The sequence below is a fragment of the Capra hircus genome, chromosome 21 (genome assembly GCF_001704415.2).
Source record: "Capra hircus breed San Clemente chromosome 21, ASM170441v1, whole genome shotgun sequence".
NCBI lineage: Eukaryota > Metazoa > Chordata > Mammalia > Artiodactyla > Bovidae > Capra > Capra hircus.
The window spans coordinates 26,434,204-26,457,518 of NC_030828.1; the positions used below are offsets into that span (position 1 = coordinate 26,434,204).

The 23,315-nt window shown below is 47.6% G+C and overlaps 1 protein-coding gene across 1 annotated transcript; it reads right to left on the minus strand.

Annotated features, from left to right (window-relative positions):
* Positions 14,273-22,732, minus strand: MESDC2 (mesoderm development candidate 2). The gene is made up of 3 exons (XM_005695171.3): positions 22,446-22,732; positions 16,836-17,068; positions 14,273-15,529 (listed from the first exon to the last, which is right to left on the minus strand). Exons 1-3 carry the CDS (start codon positions 22,650-22,652, stop codon positions 15,271-15,273), a joined length of 699 nt encoding a protein of 232 aa, XP_005695228.3. The 5' UTR covers positions 22,653-22,732; the 3' UTR covers positions 14,273-15,270.

A 23,315-nucleotide genomic window follows, 5' to 3' on the forward strand; every position in this document is an offset into this window, starting at 1 on the left:
CTTCCCTGATGGTCCTCTGGCTAAGACTCTGTGCTCCCAATGCAGAGGGTCCATGTTCAATCCCTGGTCAAGGAACTAGATCCCACAGGATTCAACTAAAAGATTTCATGTGCTGCAACAAGAACTGGCACAGCCAAAATATTAATTAATTAATTTAAAAATAAAATAAAATTAGAAGTATGAGCCCAAGGGCAGAAAACATCATCTTGTCCGTGAGACTCTAAAAGAGGAGCAAAGGTCTCAGGGAATTTGTAAGGAAGCTTCTATCCTAAGGGTTCAGGGACCTCCTTGGGACTGGAATGAATTCCTCTAGTCCTGTTTCTTCCAGATGTCAGTGTGTGGATTCCAGGCCTGGCAGAACTTGTCACCTCTGTTTACAGAAGAGGTGAGGCCCAGGGACATCAAATTGGCCCTCAAGGTCATCCACCATGGACTTCAGCAGGAGACTGGATCAAAGAGGCCTCAGTGTTTCCAGGCCCGTCATGAAGCCTCGCTCCCCACAAGGGAGAACGCTGCTGGCCAGCAGGCCGGCAGATGCAAAGCAGGCCAGATGTCCCTGGGATTCCTGACATTCCAGAAGGGCAGCCCTCCTTGCTGCCCAACTCCAGGCCCCAGATTCATGGGCTCAGAAACCTCACCATGGAAACTTAGGCAGACTTCTCGGAAGGGAAAAAAAATTGCTCTGAGTGTGCTAGGGCCCAGAGCTGCTGCTGCTGCCGCCTAGTTGTTCAGTTGTATCCAGTTCTTTGCAACCCCTCCTCTGTCCATGGCAATCTCCAGGCAAGAACGCTGGAGTCGGCTGCCATTTCCTCCTCCAGAGGATCTTCCTGCCCCAGGGATTGAACCTGGGTCTCCTGCATTGCAGGCAAATTCTCTACCATCTGAGCCACCAAACAGGAAACAGTCAATTCACATAAAAAATATATAAATGGGGGACATCCCTAGTGGCCCAGTGGCTAAGACTCCACGTTTCCAATGTAGAGGGCCTACGTTCAATCCCTGATCAGGGTACTAGATCCCACATACCACAAATAAGACCCAGTGCAGCTAAATAAATAAATAACTTAAAACATATATATTTGGGACATAAATGTGTATTTAAAAGTTCAGCCTCATTGGTAATTATAAGATGTAAACTGAAATGACAGATCCTATCAATCACCTATCAAACTGAAAACATTGTGAAGAACCCTACAAGGCAAGAAAGAAATGGGCACTCTTAGACGACGATAGCAAAGTAACTTGGTGCAAGTTATCTGTAAAGCAACTTCAAATTGTGTAAAACCGATTTGAGAATGTGTGCAGACTTTGGCTCCAGAGTCAGCATGTACAGAATGCCACATTAAGTGCTTCACATGGGTTCGCTCATTTCATCCTCACAGCACTCCCGTGAGGTAGGAGCTTTTATTAGTGCCCATAGGCTTAGGTGAGGCGCTTAGATGATGCACCCAAGATGATACAGCTCATAAAACACAGGACAAGGCCACCTAGCTCCAGGGCTGTGCTCTAGGGGTCTCGAGTTCAGTTCTGTTCAGTCGCTCAGTCGTGTCCAACTCTTTGAGACCCCATGAATCGCAGCATGCCAGGCCTCCCTGTCCATCAGCATCTCCCAGAGTTCACTCAAACTCACGTTCATCAAGTCAGTGATGCCATCCAGCCATCCCATCCTCTATCATCCCCTTTCCCTCCTGCCCCAATCCCTCCCAGCATCAGTCTTTTCCAATGAGTCAACTCTTCACATGAGGTGGCCAAAGTACTGGAGTTTCAGCTTTAGCGTCATTCCTTCCAAAGAAATCCCGGGGCTGATCTCCTTTAGAATGGACTGGTTGAATCTCCTTGCAGTCCAAGGGACTCTCAAGAGTCTTCTCCAACACCACATTTCAAAAGCATCAATTCTTCGGCACTCAGCTTTCTTCACAGTTCAACTCTCACATCCATACGTGACCACTGGAAAAACCAGTGGTGCCTTGACTAGACAGACCTTTGTTGGCAAAGTAATGTCTCTGCTTTTTAATATGCTATCTAGGTTGGTCATAACTTTCCTTCCAAGGAGTAAGCGTCTTTTAATTTCATGGCTGCAGTCACCATCTGCAGTGATTTTGGAGCCCCCCAAAATTAAGTCTGACACTGTTTCCACTGTTTCCCCATCTATTTGCCATTAAGTGATAAGACCAGATGCCATGATCTTCGTTTTCTGAATCTTGAGCATCAAGCCAAATTTTTCACTCTCCTCTTTCACTTTCATCAAGAGGCTTTTTAGTTCCTCTTCACTTTCTGCCATAAGGGTGGTGTCATCTGCATATCTGAGGTTATTGATATTTCTCCCGGCAATCTTGATTCCAGCTTGTGCTTCTTCCAGCCCAGCATTTCTCATGACGTACTCTGCATATAAGTTAAATAAGCAGGGTGACAATATACAGCCTTGACGTACTCCTTTTCCTATTTGGAACTCGAACTAACTGCTAATTACCTGCAACCTCGAAGCGTTATGGAAAGTAAATGAAATGAAGCATGTACAGAGCCTGCACACAGTGGGTGCTCAATAAATGGAAAGTGACCTTGAACATCTTTTCGTGCCGTTTGTAAACACCAGGAGGGCAGGGGCCTTTGCTGGCTTGTTTACCTTCATACCCCTCTCCTGCACAGTTCCTGAAATCTGTAGGTGTTCAGCACATACTTGGTGAGCAGGGCAGTGATGAGGCCAGATGGACAGGTGAGCCCTCTGCCCAGGCAGAGCCCCATGATCTGTGTTCAAATCCTGGCTTTGTCACTTCCAAGCTGTGTGACCATGGGGAAAATACTTAACATCTCTGTGCTTCCATTTCCTTGTGTGTAAGATGGGGATGCTACTACATTATCTACTACACAGGGTTGTTAGAAGGATGATGTAAATTAATTTATGTCAAACAGTGCACATGATGGGATAATCCTTTAGGTTTCAAAGAGAAATTCATAGAAGTGTGTGCATATTTTCACAAATATATGGCAAGCACAGATAGAGTGGTCTGCTCATTGAAATAATAGCTGGAATGGGCTTCCCTGGTGGTCCAATGTTAAGACCTCACCTTTCAATGCTGGGGATGCGGCTTTGAGCCCTGTTTGGGGAGCTAAGATCCCACACACCTCTAGGAAAAAACAAAACATAAAACAGAAGCAATATTGTAAGAATTTCTATAAAGACTTTAAAATGGAAAAAAGAGAAATAAATAAAATAATAGCTGAAAAATTCTATCTGATGGATCCGTGGCAAGTCAGAGCTTTGAAGTGGCGGTCATGCACCACACCAGTCTCTGCTGCCCCCTAGTGGCCATATCCCTTAATTTTTTTGACTGTTTTCTTTCACAGGAAGACACTACAGTAATGCTACCGTCACTTCAGAGGGACCCCCTGCTCTCCAGGATTCTGGCCAAACTCCAGCTTTGGCTTGGTTCTCTGGACGCTGAAAGAGGCAGAGCACTGGCTGGTTCTGAGATCCCAGGCAAACCCCCTCCCCTCTCCCCGGTCTCACCTGTGGACAGGCACCGCCCACACCGCCACTGCAGGGCAGGAGTGAGGCTCACCCGTGCTGATAACAGGAGGCCCGTGGACGCTCTCAAGTCCAGGACGTGTTTGCTGTAGTCATTACAACCGCACCCTCCTCTGTTTCCCAGCTGAATTCAGCCACACTTGTTCTTCAGACTTTTCCTCCCCGATGTCCACCCTCAAGGAACCCCCAGGTGAAGAGCCGCAAAGGCCCCTCAGCTCCAAGCCCTGGCCTCCCCTAGGGTAGTCAACAAGTTACCTCACAGCGTCATCACAAGAAAGCATTTTTTTTATTAGCTTTCAGTTGAAGGATTAATTTCTATGTTCAATAAGAAGTGTGCACATTACAAAAATCGGAGTTGAAAAGAATTGGAAGGGAATACAAGTGCTTTTAGAATCCTAGAAGGCTAATTTTGGGACTTCATTTTAAGAATGAAATTCTAGGGGCTTCCCTGGTGGTCCAGTGGTTAAGAATCGGCTCTGCAATGCAGGGGACACATGCTCCATCCCTGTTCTGGGAAGATCCCACATGCTGTGGGGCAACTAAGCCCAGACCCCACAACCACTGAGCCCTCGGGCCCTAGAGCCTGTGCTCCACAAGAGAGGCCCACCCGTCAACTAGAGAAAAGCCTGCACAGCAAAAATAGAGCCAGCACAGCCAAAAACAACTATTAATAACTAAATAAGTGTTAAAAAGGAATGGCTTTGTTATTTTTTAAAAATTAGATTATAACGTGCTATTGTAACAGAGATCCTGAAGCAGCATAAATACTTTTTTAAATAAAGTTAAAAAAAAAAACAATATCCATGAAAAAAAAATTGGAGTTGACAAAGACTCCATCCTTAACCAAACTTTATTCAGGCACCTATGAACCCTCATCTCAACTAGCCCTCAACCTTGGCCTGTTGAGCTTAGTTTTAGCAAAGAATCTTCCCAAGTCAGGTTAATTCCCCACCCTTGAAAAGGGTATGTCTTGGGTCAGTCTTTAGTAAGACTCCTGTGAAGACAGTTAAGCAAGAATCACCTTACCCTTGCTAGCTAATCTAACTTTCCATCCACTCACCCTCGCACTCTGTTCTTTGACTAAAAATTCCCAGTTGTCATTACTCTATTTCCTTACCTTTTGGCTGTGCCATGCAAGACACGCAGGATCCTACTTCCCTGACCAGGGATCAGACCCGTACCCCTGGGCCACCAGGGAAGCCCACTGTCACTGCACACAGACTGGAGCTCACCCCCTTTCCCTTATCACAACCGTCTTAAATAACATCTCCCTAGCCATTTTTAACAAGTCTCAACTACAAAATTTTTCTTTGAGTACACCAATAGATTAAGAGGCATGCAAATTAAATTAATCAGTTCAGTTCACTTCAGTTACTCAGTCATGTCTGAGCTCTTCACATCAGGTGGCCAAAGTATTGGAGTTTCAGCTTCAACATCATTCCTTCCAATGAATACCCAGGACTGATCTCCTTTAGGATGGACTGGTTGGATCTCCTTGCAGTCCAAGGGACTCTCAAGAGTCTTCTCCAACACCACAGTTCAAAAGCATCAATTCTTTGGCACTCAGCTTTCTTTATAGTCTAACTCTCACATCCATACATGACCACTGGAAAAGCCATAGCCTTGACTAGATGGACCTTTGTTGACAAAGTAAGGTCTCTGCTTTTTAAAATGCTATCTAGGTTGGTCATAACTTTCCTTCCAAGGAGTAAGCGTCTTTTAATCTCATGGCTGCAGTCACCATCTGCAGTGATTTTGGAGCCCCAAAAATAAAGTCTGACACTGTTTCCACTGTTTCCCCATCTATTTGCCATGAAGTGATGGGACCACGTGCCATTATCTTCGTTTTCTGAATGTTGAGCCTCAAGCCAACTTTTTCACTCTCCTCTTTCACTTTCATCAAGAGGCTCTTTAGTTCTTCTTCACTTTCTGCTATAAGGGTGGTGTCATCTGCATATCTGAGGTTATTGATATTTCTCCCGGCAATCCTGATTCCAGCTTGTGCTTCCTCCAGCCCAGTGTTTCTCATGATGTATTCTGCATATAAGTTAAATAAGCAGAGTGACAATATACAGCCTTGATATACTCCTTTTCCTATTTGGAACCAATCTGTTGTTCCATGTCCAGTTCTAACTGTTGCTTCCTGACCTGCATACAGGTTTCTCAAGAGGCAGGTCAGGTGGTCTGGTATTCCCATCTCTTTCAGAATTTTCCACAGTTTATTGTGATCCACACAGTCAAAGGCTTTGGCATAGTCAATAAAGCAGAAATAGATGTTTTTCTGGAACTCTCTTGTTTTTTCAATGATCCAGAGGATATTGGCAATTAAATTAATATTTTATATCTATTGAACTATGCCTGGGGTGTAGGTGATCAATAAATATTTTTGAATGAATACAAGAATGAATTGAAAATAATGCCCATGAGAACCTGCTGTACAGCACAGGGAACTCTACTCAGTGCTCTGTGGTGGAAGGAAATCCAAACAAGAGGGGGTATATGCATGTATATATATAGCTGGTTCACTTTGTTGTACAGCAGAAACTAACAAAACATAGTAAAGCAACTGTATACTCCAATTAAAAAAATAATGCCCAGTTCTAGTAAGTTTTTGGCAAAATGGATGTCTGCTCGTATATGGCTGGTGATAGTGCAAACTGATATAATCCTTTGAAAGTAAAATAATAACATATAATAAAAAACATGTCCCTTGTTCCAATAATCTTGAAAACAATACTAAGGGAGTCATCTTAAGAAGAAAAAACTAATTTCAATGAAACTGATGGTTGTAGGTAACTAAAAAGAACCCGAATAGTCAACAGTATAGGAATATGTGAACAGTGTAGCAAGATGTACGGAGAAGGCGATGGCACCCACTCCAGCACTCTTGCCTGGAAAATCCCATGGACAGAGGAGCCTGGTGGGCCACAGTCCATGGGGTCTCGAAGAGTGGGACACGACTGAGCAACTTCACTTTCACTTTTCACTTTCATGTATTAGAGAAGGAAATGGCAACCCACTCCAGCGTTCTTGCCTGGAGAATCCCAGGGACGGGGGAGCCTCATGGGCTGTTGTCTCTGGGGTCGCACAGAGTCGGACACGACTGAAGCGACTTAGCAGCAGCAGCAGCATAGGAAAATGTAAGGAGAGTGACGATACAGCACAGAGTGAAGGTCCCTATGTCTCTACTTCATTTCCTACCTTCTTTTTTTTTAATTGGAGTTGTGTTTGGTTTCTGCTATACAACAACATGAATCAGCCCCCGCCGCCCCATCCCACCCCTCTAGGCCATCATAGAGCTGAGCTCCCTGTGCTCTGCAGCAGCTCCCCACTAGCCATCTGTTTATTCGTGGTGGTGTACATGTTAGTCCTCTTTAGACAGATAAATGGAGAATAAAAAAGTTTGAGTGAAATGAGAGCAATTACAGAACCCTCTTCAAAGTGGCTCTACTTACTTATAGGGATCTAGAGCTCTCAGTTCCCAAGGAGAAGGAAATGGCACCCCACTCCAGTGTTCTTGCCTGGAGAATCCTAGGGATGGGGGAGCCTGGTGGGCTGCCGTTTATGGGGTCACACAGAGTCGGACACGACTGAAGCGACTTAGCAGCAGCAGCAGGAGAGCTCTCAGAATCCAGGAACAAGCCGAATAATCAAGACCCGGGGGGTCAGAACCTCAAGCCAAGTCCAGAAAGTTCACCAACAGAAGTTCTGAAACCTTCAGTCTAGCTGTCCACCCACTACTAATGACTTAGCTACCAAGTCATTTAGTCTCTGGCCAAGTGAGAGAGGATCTGATTTGGCAACCAGGTGGGTGGTGCCCTGGGTGAGATGCCCACCTCTAGTTCAAATGGCCACAACCATGCAAGGGAGGCAGAATAGGGGAGCAGGGTCCTTCCTGTTGACAGGGCAGCCTTGGGTTGAAGCAGATGCCCCAGAAGGGGATGCGGATCGCGAGACAGAGATTAGACACATGCCTTTGTAAGAAGTACATGCCTATGTACGTTGTCCCTGTCATCTCCAACTTTTTGTGACTCTGTGGACCATAGCCCACTAGGCTCCTCTGTCCATGGGATTCTCCAGGCAAGAATACTGCAGTGGGTTGCCATTTCCTTCTCCTTGGGATCTTCCTGACCCAGGGATCGAACCCAAGTCTCTTGAATCTCTTGCAATGGTAGGTGGATTCTTTACCACTGCACCACCTGGGAAGCCCATTAGAAGAAGTAGACTCATGCCTAACACTGAGATCTGGCCCAACTTTCTCTGCAGGAAAAGGATGCGACCGTTACCCAGCCACTGAAATGTTAAACGTGAAGACCACATAGACACAGGAAAACTTCATTATGATATAAGGCTAAGTGGAAAAAGCCAAAAACAAAAGTCTGTTTCTGCTATGATGACAGCTATGTGATTATACAGTTCGGAGTTAATAACCTTGAAAGGAAGCTTGGTCAGATGAACAGAGCTTGAAGAGCTGGGATGCTGTGCTGGCGTTTCAGTTTCTTTCTTTCTTTTGTTAAAGCTTTTATCGTATATTGAAGTCTAGCCATTAAAGCATGCTGTGACAGTTTCAGGAGGAGTGACTCAGTCACACACACACATGTACCCAAGCCCCCCTCCCATCCAGGCTGCCACAGAACATGCAGCAGTTCCCTGTGCTGAACAGTAGGTCCTTGTTGGTTGTCCATGATGAAGTGAATTTCTTTCTTTCATAGAGATCTTGTGGCACCTCTATGATAAGGATTTCAAGTTTTACTCTGAGAGCATGAACCTGGGAAGTTAGGAAATACAAACTCTGAAAACATGAAGAAATACTGAGGCTTCCCTGGTGGTCCAGGGGTTAAGACATCAGGGACTTCCCTGGTGGTCCAGTGGTTAAGAATCCGCCCGCCAATGCAGGGGACACGGGTTCGATCCCTGGTCTGGGAAGATTCCACATCCCATGGAGCAACAAAGCCCGTGTGCTGTGACTGCTGAGCCTGCATGCCTGGAGCCCATGCTCTGCACAAGGGAAGGAACTGCAATGAGAAGTCTGTGCACTGCAACTAGAGGGCAGCCCCAGCTTGCTGCAACTAGAGAAAGCCTGTGTGTGGCAATGAAGACCCAGCACATCCGAAATTAAATGAATAAAATTAAAAAAAAAAAAAAAGACATCAGGCTTCCACTGGAAGAGGGTGAAGGTTCGATCTCTTGCTGGGGAACTAAGATCCTGCATGTCACTTTGCACTGCCAAAAAATAGGGGGAAAAAAGAAGAAGAAAAGAATACTAAGGACCGCTGGTTTAAAAGCCCAGATTGGACCCTACACTTGCACAGCCTCACTGTCTCACCCTCATCCTCACTCTGACTGGTCCGGTCTTTAACATTTTCATCATCAGGTTTTGTTTTCTTAAGATTAACTTGATTTTTAAAATACAGCACTGAAATACTATTGCTTTTTACTGAGTTTTGGAATGCCTCTTACATCATGTGCCCCACTGCCCACGTCAAAAGCAGCTTTTGGCACATCCTTCCTCCTTCTGCAGGGGCAGGATAAACACGGTTATCAGAAAGAGGGGAGTGAGGCAAGGGCCACTCAGCCTGACCCCTCCCCACAGAAGGCAGCCAGGGCTCCCAGTCTGCTGCTGACCGGAGGAACTCTGAAGACTGGACAGGAAGAGTGGTTGCCTCTCTGATCCCCTCCAAGGTCTAGGACTTTGGGTAAGAATCACAGAAGGGCACAGCCTACTCGCCAAGCAAGGCCACCCACAGCCTGAGTCCCTCCGCTTCCTGTTCGGTTATAGAAAAGCTGAAAAAAAGCAGGGCTCAGACCTTGAACTGCAGCGCCAGGAAGGCAGACAATGCTCTGATAAGGAGGGGAGTCAGGAGAATTCACCTAAGACAGATGCTCAGGACCAAGGTCTGGGAAAGGCCATGTCTATGAAGCACAAACAGGAGACGAAAAAACAGACGTGGACTGTCTCCAAACAAGCTGCAACTAGAAAACAACCTCCACAAAGGAATATACACACAAGCACAGAAAAACATTCTATTCTGGGGAAACAAACATAACGCAAGGTGTAAATCAACTATACTTCTAAAAAATTTAAGACAGTAAATAAAAAGCAAACGTATGAACAAAAATAAGATGCAAAAATAAAGTTGGAAATTACTTGTATTAAAAAAAAAAAACAAGAGTTGTAGAGACTCCATTTGGACTTCTTGAATTCACAGAGTATTTTTTAAAGTCTTTTTCTTTTGAATTGCTTTATCTTTTTCTTTTGAACTGCTTTTTAAAATATTTATTTGGCTGTGCTGGGTCTTAATTGTGGCATATGGGATCTTAATTCCCTGACTAGGTATGGAATGCACCCCTCTGCATTGGCAGCACAAAGTCTTAGCTACTAGACCACCAAGGGAGTCCCTTGAATTCACAGAATTTAATAAACACTTGAATTCTAAAAAAACAGCTCAATGAAACTGAAAATAGAATGAGATTTTTAAAAAAATTTGTCAGAGCTAAGAAAAAAATTGGTGCCCAAAACACCAATACAAATTGAAAATAAGTTAATCATAGAAAATTAATTTTTTCAAATGATGGGAGAAAAAAAAGCACCTAAATGTGCAATTGGAAATGACACACCATATTCCAGGAGAATAAAAACACACTTTGAAAAATCAAGGACTTCCCTGGTGGCCCAATGGTTAAGACTCCGTGTTCCCAATGCAGGGGTCCGGGATCTGATCTGTAGTTAGGGAAGTGGGTCCCACATGCCACACCTAAGAGTTCGCATGCCAAAACTAAAAAGGAAAAATGACCTCATATGCTGCAACTAACATCCGAAGCAATAAATAAATAATTTTTTTTAAAAAAAGAAAAATCAACCCTAGGACTTCTCAGCAAAATTATTGAATATTATCAATAGGAATGAGGCAGGATCTCCAGTATTTAATAGAAAGAACAGTCACTTTCAAGAGAAAAGATAATCCTGGCCTCAGAACACGCCAGTGGAGCCATTCACATGCTACACACCTTGTCAGCATGCAAATAATCCTCTTAAAGAAGAATCCAGAGACAGAAGGAAGTTAGAGAATTTCCCCACCTTGATGAGGAGTTAACACACACTCAAAGTGTGAAAGTGTTAGTCGCTCAGTCGTGTCCAACTCTTTGCGAGACCATGGACTGTAGGCTGCCAGGTTCCTCTCTCCATGGGATTCTCCAGGCAGGAACATTGGAGTGGTTTGCCATTTTCTTCTCCAGGGGATCTTCCTGACCGGGGGATCAAACCTGGGTCTCCTGCACTGCAGGCAGATTCTTTACCATCTTAGCCACCAAGGAAGAGGTTTAACAAGGTAAAGGAAACCACCAGAACTAAAAACTACAGTCTGATCATCAGAACCGAGGGAGGTAGAAGGAGGCCTATTAAGTTTCCATGTTTCATAGTTGAGTCAGAGAGGCCATGTGACCGTATTAAAGCAAGAGACACGACAGCATGTTATTGTTCCGTCGCTCAGTCACATCTGGCTCTTTGTGACTCCATGGACTGCAGCACGCCAGGCTTCCGTCCTTCATTATCTCCAGGAGCTTGCTCAGACTCGTGTCCACTGAGCCAGAGATGCCATCCAACCATCTCATCCTCTGTCATCCCCTTCTCTTCCTGCCTCAATCTTCCCCAGCATCAGGGTCTTTCCAATGAGTTGGCTCTTCACATCAGGTGGCCAAAGTATTGGAACTTCAGCTTCAGCATCAGTCCTTCCAATGAATATTCAGGGTGAAAACAAACATGCAGGAGTAAAAATGAGTTTATACATGTGCATGTGTATATGAATCATATATAATCCCACTCCCCACCTTAAATATGGCATTTCTCTTGTTCATGAATCTGCATGGCTTTTCTGGGCAGCTCCTCTCTGCTTCCTGCATCCCTGTGACGTCCTGAGGGCTGGGGCTATCTGAAGACTCACTTGCTCACTTGTGTGCACCTGGGCTATGAAGGCCCCAGGTGGGGCTGGACCAAGTGGGGCTCTCTGGGCATCTCTATCTCTGCGTGGCCTTTGCACATGGCCTCTCCAGTCTGGCGGCTTCAGGGGACCCAATGAAGATGCGGTTTCCAGTTTCTTAAAAAAATTTTGTTTATATTTTTGGTTGTATGTGCTGGATCCTTGTTGCTGCTCGGGCTTTTCTCTGCTGCTGCTGCTGCTGCTGCTAAGTCGCTTCAGTCGTGTCCGACTCTGTGTGACCCCAGACGGCAGCCCACCAGGCTCCCCCGTCCCTGGGATTCTGCAGGCAAGAACACTGGAGTGGGTTGCCATGGGCTGTTCTCTGGTTGCCACAAATGCGGACTCCTCTCGAGTCGCAGTGCACGGGCTTCTCGTTGCAGTGGCTTCTCTCGTTGGGGAGCACGGGCTGTAGGCACATGGGCTCAACAGGTGCGGCACCTGGGCTTAGGGCTTCGTGCCTCTGAGACATCTGGGACCTTCCCGGACCAGGGATCCAACCCACATTCGCTGCACTGGCAAGTGGATTTTCTGTTTTAACCACTGAGCCACCAGGGAAACCCTGGTTTTCACATCTTAATGGCAAGTATAATGGTCAGTGCTGCTTGGGTTTTGAGGTCTATTGCCAGCAAAGGTTAAGTGGTTGGAGGGCCACTTCACCAATAACATACCAGAAGGTGAAAATACGGTTGTTCCAGCAACTCCACTGCTAGGAGTCTGCCCCTCAGATTTAAGCACAAGTTTACCAAAGTATGTGGCAACATTTATTAAAATGTTCATGGCAGCATTTTTGTACAAACTAGTGAGACCCTGAAAACTCAGCGATCATTAGCAGGGGCTGTGCACGTGAATCGTAGGTCACACCTCACCACCACCCAGCTCACTGTACCACCTTTGACCTAGGCCTAAACCACTGAAATACCCTCCCAAACTGCCTCTCACCCCTATTCCTGTTGGCTTCCAATCAGTCCACCAGTGCAAACCGGATGACCCCTCGAATCTACCCCACCACAGCTAAAATCCTTTAGGCCTCTCCAATCTCCAGCAGACCCTGCACACCCCACACTCTTGCTCCAGGCTTCACCCTTACTGTGGTATGCACGGTCTGGGGCTTCCCAGGGAGGGGGTGGGGGCAGGCTAGCCAGGGTGACAAGCTTTATCGCCTGGTGAAGTAGTTCCATACCGTACCAACCACCTTGCAGAGGTAGATTTCCTTTTTTAAAAGTATTTATTCACTTGCTCCACATCTTAGCCATGGCATGTGGGATCTGGTTCCCTGACCAGGGATGGAGCCCAGACCCCGTGCATTGGGAGTGCATGGGTCTTAGCCACTGGACCCCTGGGGAAGTCCCCAGAGGCAGATTCTCTAAGTGAATGGACCCCTCCTGCATAGGAATTTTCTAAAACAATCTTTGCTGTCATAATTCTCATTCATAAAGGTGTATTGTTTCTGAGAGATCCCACAAACTTGCCTAAGCTCAGAGCCCCCACAAACCTTCATCACTCACCGTCCAGCCTGGTCCTGTGCTGTGCCCGACTCTCCATCAGCCTTCCTGCTGTCCTTCCTGTCACTTCTAGCCACAGGGCCTTTGCATGGACTGTTTCCTCTGCCTGGTTACTCCCTCCTCCTGCCTGAGGTCCTGACTATCCCCAGATCCCTCCACGTCTTGGCACTGTTGTTCTTTCCTGTTTCTAACAGTTGCCGTGTCACTGTGTACAGGATTACCATTTGTCTTTCCCACCAAATCACTGTTTCACGAAAGCAGGGGCTGTGGGTACACTGTCCCTGGCACTCAATGGAGCCCAGCACATAACAGACGCTTGTTTAGTACAGGCTGATGTGGCTGCATGTCCCATGGGAAGCAGAGACGGACAGGCACGTTGTGACAGTTCAAAGGGAACATGAGTTGTGTTGGGTGAAGGAACGCCCTTCTGTTTAAAAAAAGATATACACTGGATCAGGACAGTGGCCCAGGCCACCACAGGCACAGGTGGCAGAAACCTAACAAGAGGCCCAAGTGAAAACTGAAAACACCTGTGGACAGGGCTGGCGAATTCAGGCAGGGCTCGATGCAGGCGTTCAGCTGACCCCACCAGGACTCCGCTCTTTCCCTGCTTCTCCCCACTGCTTGCTTCATCCTCCAGCCTGAGACAGTTCTCCCCTAGAGAGGGACAAGGTGGCAATAGCAGCTCCAGCCTCACTCCCCTGGGTGCAAGTTGTGCAAGAAACAGAAAACACCTCTTCCCAGGGGGTGTGTGTGTTAGTCACTCAATCGTGTCCCCACCCTTTGAGATTCCACAGACTGTGGCCCACCAGGCTCCTCAGTCCATGGGATTCTCCAGGCAAGAATACTGGAGCGGGTTGCCACTGCCTTCTCCAGGGGATCTTCCTGACCCAAGGACTGAACCCAGGTCTTCTGCATTGCAGATTCTTTTAATGTCTGAGTCACCAGGGATTCCTGAAGTGGCTCATGCAAACTCACCCTAGGATTAATTCCACCATGGAGTGGGGGGCCCACAGGGCAAACATCCAGCCCCCGCCCCACCAACCCAGCACAGAACAGAAAATGAGGAGTGCATGGATCATTACACGGAAATTAGAAAATAAGTTACCAAAATAAGGGGACCTAGGTACCATGAGGCCAAAACAAACACATATCATCCTACAGATCACTATAAACCAGTCAGTGTGTGGTTTTTTTTTTTTCATGAAAACAAACTAATAGTAGCTTCCACGGGTCAAGGCAGTGGCAGCGGGGGGAAGGGGGAGACGTTTCACTCTACCATTCTTTAATGATGATGTTTTCTAAACTTTTCTGAATTTGCTAAAATGACGATGGAAGCCTTTCTTTTAACAAATCATTTCAGTTCTTAGAAATGACAGCTGGGTATAAATTCTGTAACTCTCACTCAGAGCAGGCTGTGACTCAGGAACAGCAACGTCAGACAGTAACAGGCAGCACATCGTGTTAGGACCATACAGAATCACCACAAGTTTAGGCACTTTATCAAAGGAACGTGGTTAGAAGCTTGGCCGAGGCCCGATTCACACCCTGGAAGGTCGTCACGTTAGATGGAGCACGTGACTCGTGACACCCGCACGACTGTCCTAAGCAAGGGCCTGTCTGGACAGAACCCCTGGATTCACAGACCACGCAAAATCTGACTGGTACCAAGAGTTCCCCGTAACTGACGAGAGGGGTTTAAATCCAATAAATTTCAAGTGATTACTTGGGATTTTCAAGCTGCATGATTTTCTGTTCTGTGTCTTCTGCAGAGATTCAGGATTCACGTGTCCCGGCGTCCTGACTGTGTATGTAGGTGTGGAGCACTGAGTGGTGCTCCTGTGGCCTGTTCTTAATTTCACAGTAATGGACACGGTGTCTGCAAGAGCCTGATTCAACGCATTTGAGAGTCTTAAGTTCGTCTGATGAGAACCTGGTATCCTTTTGTTTAAGAGAAACAATACAGACGGCTGCAGGTCAGGCCAGGGGTGCGGTGCCACGGTCCAGCCAGAGACGCCTCCACATTTCAGTGGGAAAAAGCCACACCTGCAGGTTTCCACTGAAAGTGATTTTACGGTAAACGTGAATCTGTCAGTGTTCCATGTTAATTACAAAACCTCTGTCCTCTTTACTTGAAGCCTTTTAAACAGTAATTCTTTTGCTGACCAGAAACTGGCCACATGGCAGACCTTTCTCAGCAGAGACGGGAAGCCTGTGAGTGTGTGGTCGCCCATGCCCTCCTCCTCTGCACAGCGAGGCCACCCCGTCACAGCTCTTCCCTCTTACTCCCAGCCCGATTGTCTTCCTTCGAAGCCTGGGGTTTCGGGTCTCTCTCCTTCTTTTTCTTGCCCTTCTCTTGCTTGGTTTGATTCTTCTCTTTGCTTCCTCCCCCTTTGCCAGGGTACACCTGGCCCTCCAGGGTCACGTCGGCACACCTGTCCTGACTGATCAGGAAGTCCTTGATCTCCCATGCGTAGCCCCCATCACGCAGCATGAAGATGGCACGGTCTGACCCCACGATGAACCTGGACAGACAGAGGGGACCACGGTCAGCACACAGTTGGTGCAGGGCTAACAGTTCAAAACAGGCCTGCGGCACTTAACTAAGAAAAAAGAATCCTCTTCAAATTCTACATGAACACAGAACAAAGTGTCCTATTTCCCCAGGCCTAGAAGCTGTTGACATTCACTGTTGGAAAGTACTAGCTGGCTAAACTATTTAACAACTTGGCTCAGATCAAAAGAGAAAGAAGACCTGGGTTGTGTGTGTGGTGCAGGGGCTGCTCATGTGAAGGGAGGTGACAGAAGGGGGCCTTGGGAGGCTGCAGATGGGCGGGGCTCAGGGCCTCTCCCAGGGAATCGAGGGGAGGCTGATGTTTGGGTCTGTTTTACAGTCTTAAGTGCCCAGTTAAGGTTTCATGTGACAAAAGGCTTCTGCTGACAGAGACTGACAAACACAAGTTTGGATTGGGTCACAAGAGGCCCACAAAGGGCTCAGGAGGATGCTCGGTGACTGGACAGAACTCAACCCTGGAGGTTAATCGCTAGCAGCCAAGCGTGTCCACGCTCCGCAGGTCGCAAGGAGCAGAGAGGAACAGAACAGAGTCCGGACGTGTGTAAAGCAACCCCCCACCCCACCCCTGCCTCCATGCATCAGTGAGGGCTCTGGGCGCATTACCACCACAGCACTCACTCATTCCCACAAGCGTCTACTTATGCTCACAAAAGCACTCTGCCACCCTAGACACTCTGAGTATTCCTTTTGATTCCTTTTGTCCTTCCTGAACTAAAATATTGGAAGATGCTACATTTTAGAAACCGTTATTGATAAAGAAAAAGGAAATTCCTCAAAACTGCATCTCAGGATCATACTGACCAGTGATGACCAGACTCCTTCACTTTAAAGTAAGAGAGTCTGGTCCAAGCTTCTGTGTGAACACAGCTGCACAGAAGAGCTTCTCCCACGGGCAGGGACTTCTACAGGGAGAGGCACACCGTCAAACGCCAACTGATTTTCCACCCCCACCCCCCCCCAGAGGCTAAGCTATACAGCTTCTTACTCAGATAACAGAGAAGTTCAAGATGCACAGCTAAATGGCTTTTGGATCAAATGAGATATGAAAACAAACAAATAAATTTACTGGCTTTGACCAAACCTGAGTGGTCTTCTTCAAGGAAAAATACATAAACTAGGTGAATAAATGTAAAAGCAGACAGACTAGACCGGAAAGGTCCAGGGCCCTGCTAAGTATTGCCAGGAATGACACCCGTTACACCAACAGAGATAAAGCCCAGCACAGCCCACGTTTCTCAGGAAGGCTGTAGTTGTACCTCTGGACATCATAGTTGGCGTTGAAAAGGCTGCCCTGCCACAGGCTGGTGATCTCCTCCGTCTCCTTCTCGGTGGGGTTTCCTGACACGGTGACAAACATCATGAGCGTCTTGCCCTTCTTCGTCATCCTCAGTATGCTCTCGGGCTTGCCCGGGTCTATCTGCGAGAAGTCTATCGGTGCGGAGGGTCTTTTGTGCTCTGGGAGGTCTCCTTCTTCTATGTCGTCATCTTTCTGTAAGGATGGGGGGTGGGGGAGGGAAGCGTCACACAGAGTGTGCACTGCAGTCGGCAAAGGCAAGGATGTCCGCATGTGAGGCCAGGTGCAGGTTTCTGATCTAAATCACAGCAGAAGGGCTTCTCTGGTGGCCCAGTGGCTAACAATCTGCCTGCCAACGGAGCGGACACGGGTTTGATCCCTGGGCCAGGAAGATCCCACGTGCCGCTGAGCAACTGAATCACGACCTGTGAACTCTGGGCTTGAGAAGGGAATACCTACTGATGCGCTGAGGATAATGAGAGCGGGGTCCTTCCCTTTGGGTGGGGAGTTATAAATACAAAAGTAGAAGAATGCACCCATGGTGTTGGGCTGGAATTGGAGGCAGCAGAAGGAGCTTATGATTTTTTGATAGACAAGATAAAAATATTTAAAAGAACTAGTGTTCCACGGGGGAAAAGCTAATTCTGGCAAAGGAAACAGAAAATTAGTCTGGAACATCTTCTTGTATTAGAAAGTAAGAAAAGTGCTCGGGGAGTTATGGGGGGATGTGTCAGGATGACACAGAAGCCAGCATGAAGCAGAGCTTGTGGGCCTAACTGGGAATAATCTAAAAATCAAAATAATGACAGAATGGTTTAGAACTTCCCAAACAAAGTAAGAACTACTGGATCCAGGCCCACAGAAATAAACAAGACAATTAATTACTAATGGCAGAATGCCAACTAAATAAATATAAGATAAATGAATTAAAAATACACAAAAGAACCAGTTGTTCCTTGGAGAAAAGACTAATTCCAGCAAGGAAAAGAAACCAGTGCTGCTCGATGTTATCATATGTGTGATCCTTGACAACGTCACAGAAAGTGAAGGAGAAGACCACATATACACTGCAGGAGTCTGTTTATACCAAACGCCCAGAGTAGACAAAGCTATAGACAGAAAGCAGATGAGAGGTTGCCTGGGGCTGGCTGGAGGGCGGGGAGGAACGCGGGGAGGGGTGACTGAGACCACAGTTTCTTTCTGGGGGTGAAGCAAATGTTCTCAAATTGACGGTGGTGCTGGCTGCACAACTCTCTGAACAGTCCAGAAACCACTGAAATGTACACTTTAAATGAGTGAACTATAAGGCATGTAAATTATATCACAATAAAGCTATTACTTAAAACAACAACAAAACAACCTAAAATGAAACAAAAAGCCCCTATATAGCACCACGTGGGCCTCTTGACAAATCACTGAAGGGCCGAGGCTTAAGACACCAACACTAATGTCCTGTATGAAACACATTTTTAATAAGAGAACAAGATAATTCTAAAGCCATCTCTGAAGGGGATCCATGCTTGATCTGGCTTCAGCTCCCTAACTCACCTGCATGGCCTTGGCCCAGACTTCATAAACCGCTAGGCCTGCCTCGTCTATAAAACGAAAAGCAGAACTGGGTGATCCCCACGGCCCTAGCAGTGTGGGGCCAACCTTTTCCTCAACTCTGCCACCCTCTCAACTGACCCATTTCTTCCTCATTTGGCTCTGGAAGAGCTGCTGGCGACCTGCAGGAAAGCAAATGAGCTGCACTGTCGCGTGGGCCTGGGTGTGGCCTTAGTGGAAAATCATTTCCCCCACCTATAATGGGGAGGGAGGTGATCACAGGATCTCCCCGCTAAGCCGTCTGGGAATTTAATGACATAAAAGGCAAGCAGCACATACTTAATACATGGTGCTGTTACCACTTGTTCAGTCACTATGTCACGTCAGACTCTGTGACCTCATGGACCACAGCATGCCAGGCTTCCCTGTCCTTCACCATCTCCTGGAGTTTGCTGAGACTCATGGCCCTCTGTAATCCAGCTTCCAAACAACTACTGAAATCACCCAGGAACTGCTGGTGGCCAAACTCACAGGCTGTTTCTGACTGTATTCTATTCTATTTCTCCATAATACCTATTTATGGTCTCCTTAAAATATGTCAAGACTTCTAGTTGGGTCAACAACCTAGAATATTTTTATTTTTCAAGCTGATTCTACTAACAGTCATGGCATTAACTCCATAGGTTACAAGGACCATTTCTTTTTCATGAAAATATAATTAATCAGAAGTCTAGCGCACACAGCAAGAGTAAGGATCTTTTCAAGGACCTTTAATTTCTATTTTATATGTCTGACTGTGAGTTTCAGTTACAAAAAGAAAAGAAGAAAAAACACAGTACCATAGATACAAAAGAAAAGATAGCAGCAGAGGATGAGATGGTTAGATAACATCACAGACTGAATGGACATGAGCGTGAACAAACTCCAGGAGATAGTATGGACTTCCCTGGTATCTCAGATGGTAAAGAATCTGCCTGCAATTCAGGAGACCCAGGTTCAATCCCTGGGTCAGGAAGATCCCCCGGAGAAGGGAATGGCTACCCATTCTAGTATTCTTGCCTGGAGAATTCCATGGACAAAGGAGCCTGGTGACCTACAGACAGGATGAGACGGGCTGGATGGCATCATCAACTCAATGGACGTGAATCTGAGCAAACTCCAGGAGATAGTGAAGGAAAGCAGAGCCTGGCAGGCCATAGTCCACAGAGTCACAAGGAGCCGGGCCTGACAGAAAAACCCCCACCTTAGATGTAGGTGCAACTGTCCAGGTCTGCTCTTAGCTGCACTGCTTCCCTGAGTAATCTTACCTGTTCTAGCGCTTCCTTTAAATTGAAAGCAATCACACCTTCACCCCCAGGCAGGGCTGGGGCTGCAGAATGTGACCAAGTGGCCTTTCCCACACTCTATGCAGCCCTGCCTCCAAGCCAGTCTTGCATTTTTGACTGGCTTCACCACTTCTCCAATGCTGTTTGTCAAATTTCATAGCTACAGAGCTGAACTCCCTTATTCCGTAAATGCTTTTCTTCCTCCCAGGTCCTTCCTTGATAATAAGACCAGCTACCATCTCCTGAGCAGCTACTATGTCACAGGCATTGTTCATTTAGTATATCCCACTTCAGGACAGGGCTTCCCTGATAGCTGAGCTAGTAAAGAATCCACCTACCATGAAGGAGTCCCTGGTTCAATTCCTGGGTTGGGAAGATCTGCTGGAGAAGGGATAGGTTTCCCACTCCAGTATTCTTGGGCTTCCCTGGTGGCTCAGACGGTAAAGAATCTGCCTGCAATATGAGAGACCTGGGTTCAATCCTTGGGAAGATCCTCTGGAGAAGGGAATGGCTACCCACTCCAGTGTTTCTGGCCTGGAGAATCCCATGGACTGTATAGCCCACGGGGTCGCAAAGAGTTGGACAGGACAGCGACTTTCACTCAGGACAGCCCTGTAGGATGCACACTGAACTGAGCTGTGGATGAGGCCCAGAGAAGGCGAATAATTGACTCAAGGTCACAGGCTTGACAGGGTGACACTGAAGTACAAACTCACTTGTCTGGCTCTGCTCCTATCTCCCCACCTACCCCTTCCCCGGCACCTGGTTACAGTAACGTAAGAATCACCTTCGGTTTTTCTACACCAAATGGGACTCATTACCACAGCGGAAGGAGCTCCACCGTTCCTGCCCCTCCCCGCAACTCGCCTACACACACCGGAGGCGGGCCTCTCCCTGCAGCGATGACTTTCACACTGGCAGAGGCTGGGGGAAGACCTTAGGGACCCCCACCAGGGGAGGAGGTTACCACTTCCTTCAAAAAAGCACCCTTAGATTTTCCAGTGGCACAGTGGGTAAGAATCTGCCTGCCAAACCAGGCGACACGAGTTCGATCCCTGGTCCAGAAAGAGCAACTAGGCCCATGCGTCACAACTACTGAAGCCCATGTGCCTAGTGCCCCCGCGCTCTGCAACAAGAGTAGCCACCACAATGAGAAGCCCATATACTGCACCTAGAGAGTAGCCCCTGCTCACCAAAACTAGAGAAAAGCCTGTGTACAGTGACGAAGACCCAGCACAGCCAAAAATAAAATACTTTTTTAAAAATGAGATTAAAAATAAAAAAAGCACCCAGAGATGGATCTGCTCTCCCACAGAGAGACTGCAATTGCTGGGGCAGGGCTTTCTCACTTGCAGTGTCTGCAGAGGGGAGCTCAATTCACCTAAAAGGAACCCTGCAAAGTGGGATGCTATCTAACTTTAAAGATAAGGAAAATGAGGATCACAAAGCTACCAAGGTCAATACATCAGATGGTACTAAAACTCACGTCTGAAAGTCTCTATTTAATACATACACCACGTGCATGCATGCTCAGTCACCAAGTTGTGTCCAACTCTTTTACAATCCCACGGACTGTTGTTGCTTGCCAGGATTCTCTGTCGAGAGGGTTTCCCAGGCAAGTATACTGGAGTGGGTTGCCAATTCCTCTTCCAGGCAATCTTACTGGACCAGGGATAGAACTTTCATCTCCTGCACTGGCGGGCGGATTCTTTACCACTGAGCCACCTGGGAAGCCCACATAAACACAAGGGAAACCACAATATAATAAAACTCACTGGAAGAAATCATCTAGTAAAATCTCATTCTGCACATAAGGAACCTGAGGTCTAGGGTGGAAACATGACTCACTCACGGTCACACATGCAGTGGAACCCAAGTTTCTGACATTACTTCACCAGCAGCGAAAATGAACCAGGAAAACACAACCACCTTTGGATGGGCAAGAGGCAGCAACCATGGTTTTGGTTAGTGAACTTCACCTAAAAAGGTTAATACCCTCTCCCTGCCATTACACATTCCAGCCCATTCAAGTAACCAGAAAATTGACTCGCACAATACCAAGTCATTGCTCCCTTGAACGAAAAATGTGAGCTCCACGACAAAAAAACCACTAGCCTTTAATAAGGCCTCCTACCCCGTCCAAAAAATTAAAGGCACGCACAAAACTTACAAAAACTTTCAGCAGGGACATATACCAAAATGAGAACTGAATCCTTACTTAAAACGCGGGAGAACGACGAAAGCTGAAACTGCGCTCTTGGAAGATAATCCTCTCCTCATCCCTCACCCACCCACGCACCCCGTTCTCAGGAGTGGGATGGAAAAGGTCTCCCCCCGCCGTTCATTAGAAGGGCTCGCTGACCACGGGGAGCAACGCGTGGGCGACCAGGGCACTGATGACAAATAGGGCTGAAGAGTGAGAGTCTGACTCGTGACTGGAGTGGGCCGAGGAACGGTGAAAAGAGGACACTGGGATGAACGGCTTGGGGCGGGGGTCGGCACACTGATGGGGAAGTGGTCAGAGGAGGCACTGAGGGTCAGCGGTAGCTGGAGTGGGTCATAAGGGCCATTGGCATGAGGAGGTTAAGGGGTCGAAAGACACCAAGACGGAGGTGTAAAGGCTCCCAAGACAGAGGAGGTAAGAGGTCACTAGGAAGGGACCCGGGACAGAAGAGCCGGGAGGGTGTGCGCGCGCTGCGGACCTCCCACTGTTCCAGAAGACGGGCCATGTCGGCGTCATTGTAGTCGCGAATATCCTTCTTCTTCTTCCGGGAAGGTGGGGTGGCCTCGCCGGCTGTCTCGGCCGGGCCCTCGGCGGCGAAGGCCCTCGGCGGCAGCAGCAGGAGCAGCATCAGATCACAGGCACAGAGAAAAACCACGGCGGCGCGCGCCCAGCCGGAGGCCGCCATCTTCACCGCACAGCGTCGCGCCGCCGCGTGGACCAGACTTGCGCGAGCCTGGCCCCACCCCAGGCCGCCTCTTTCCTGGGCCCGCCCCTTGCCGGTGCCTGAGCGGGACACGCCTTCAGCCCCGCCTCCATGGGCTCAAGGCCACCCCCTTGGCCCCGCCTCCCAGGCTTCGGTAACCTACCAGGCTCCGCCCCGTCCTATTTCCTCGGGCCCACCTCCGGAAGCCCCGCCTCCTCCGCCATTTTGGCTCCGCCCCGCAGCCTCCTCCGGTTGGTCCAGCATAGGCTCTCTGCCCAGTGTGGTGCTCTCCTTCATTTTCTGCCAGCGGTCGACCTTTTTCTCGCTTAACGAGTAAGTCAGGTCCAAAAGTTCCTTCAGAGCCTCTAGGAATCTTCCAACAGCGCCTCACGAGGCCTCAGGTTTTCGCCTGTGAAATGAAGTGGAGCTGGAAGTTCTGGGAGCTCATTTGCTCCAAGAAAGCCCGTTTCACGAAGTCACACGCTTCCTCTGAGTCTCCTACAATTTCCTTTAAAAACGCCAGTGGCAGGTTACGCAGCTTTCTCAGAAGAGCACAGATTGGGCCCAGTGATTTGCTGCTCAGTAGAAAGAATTCAGTCCGTCTCTCAATATTACTGTGATCCCTTGAAACTGAAAAAGGTTTTA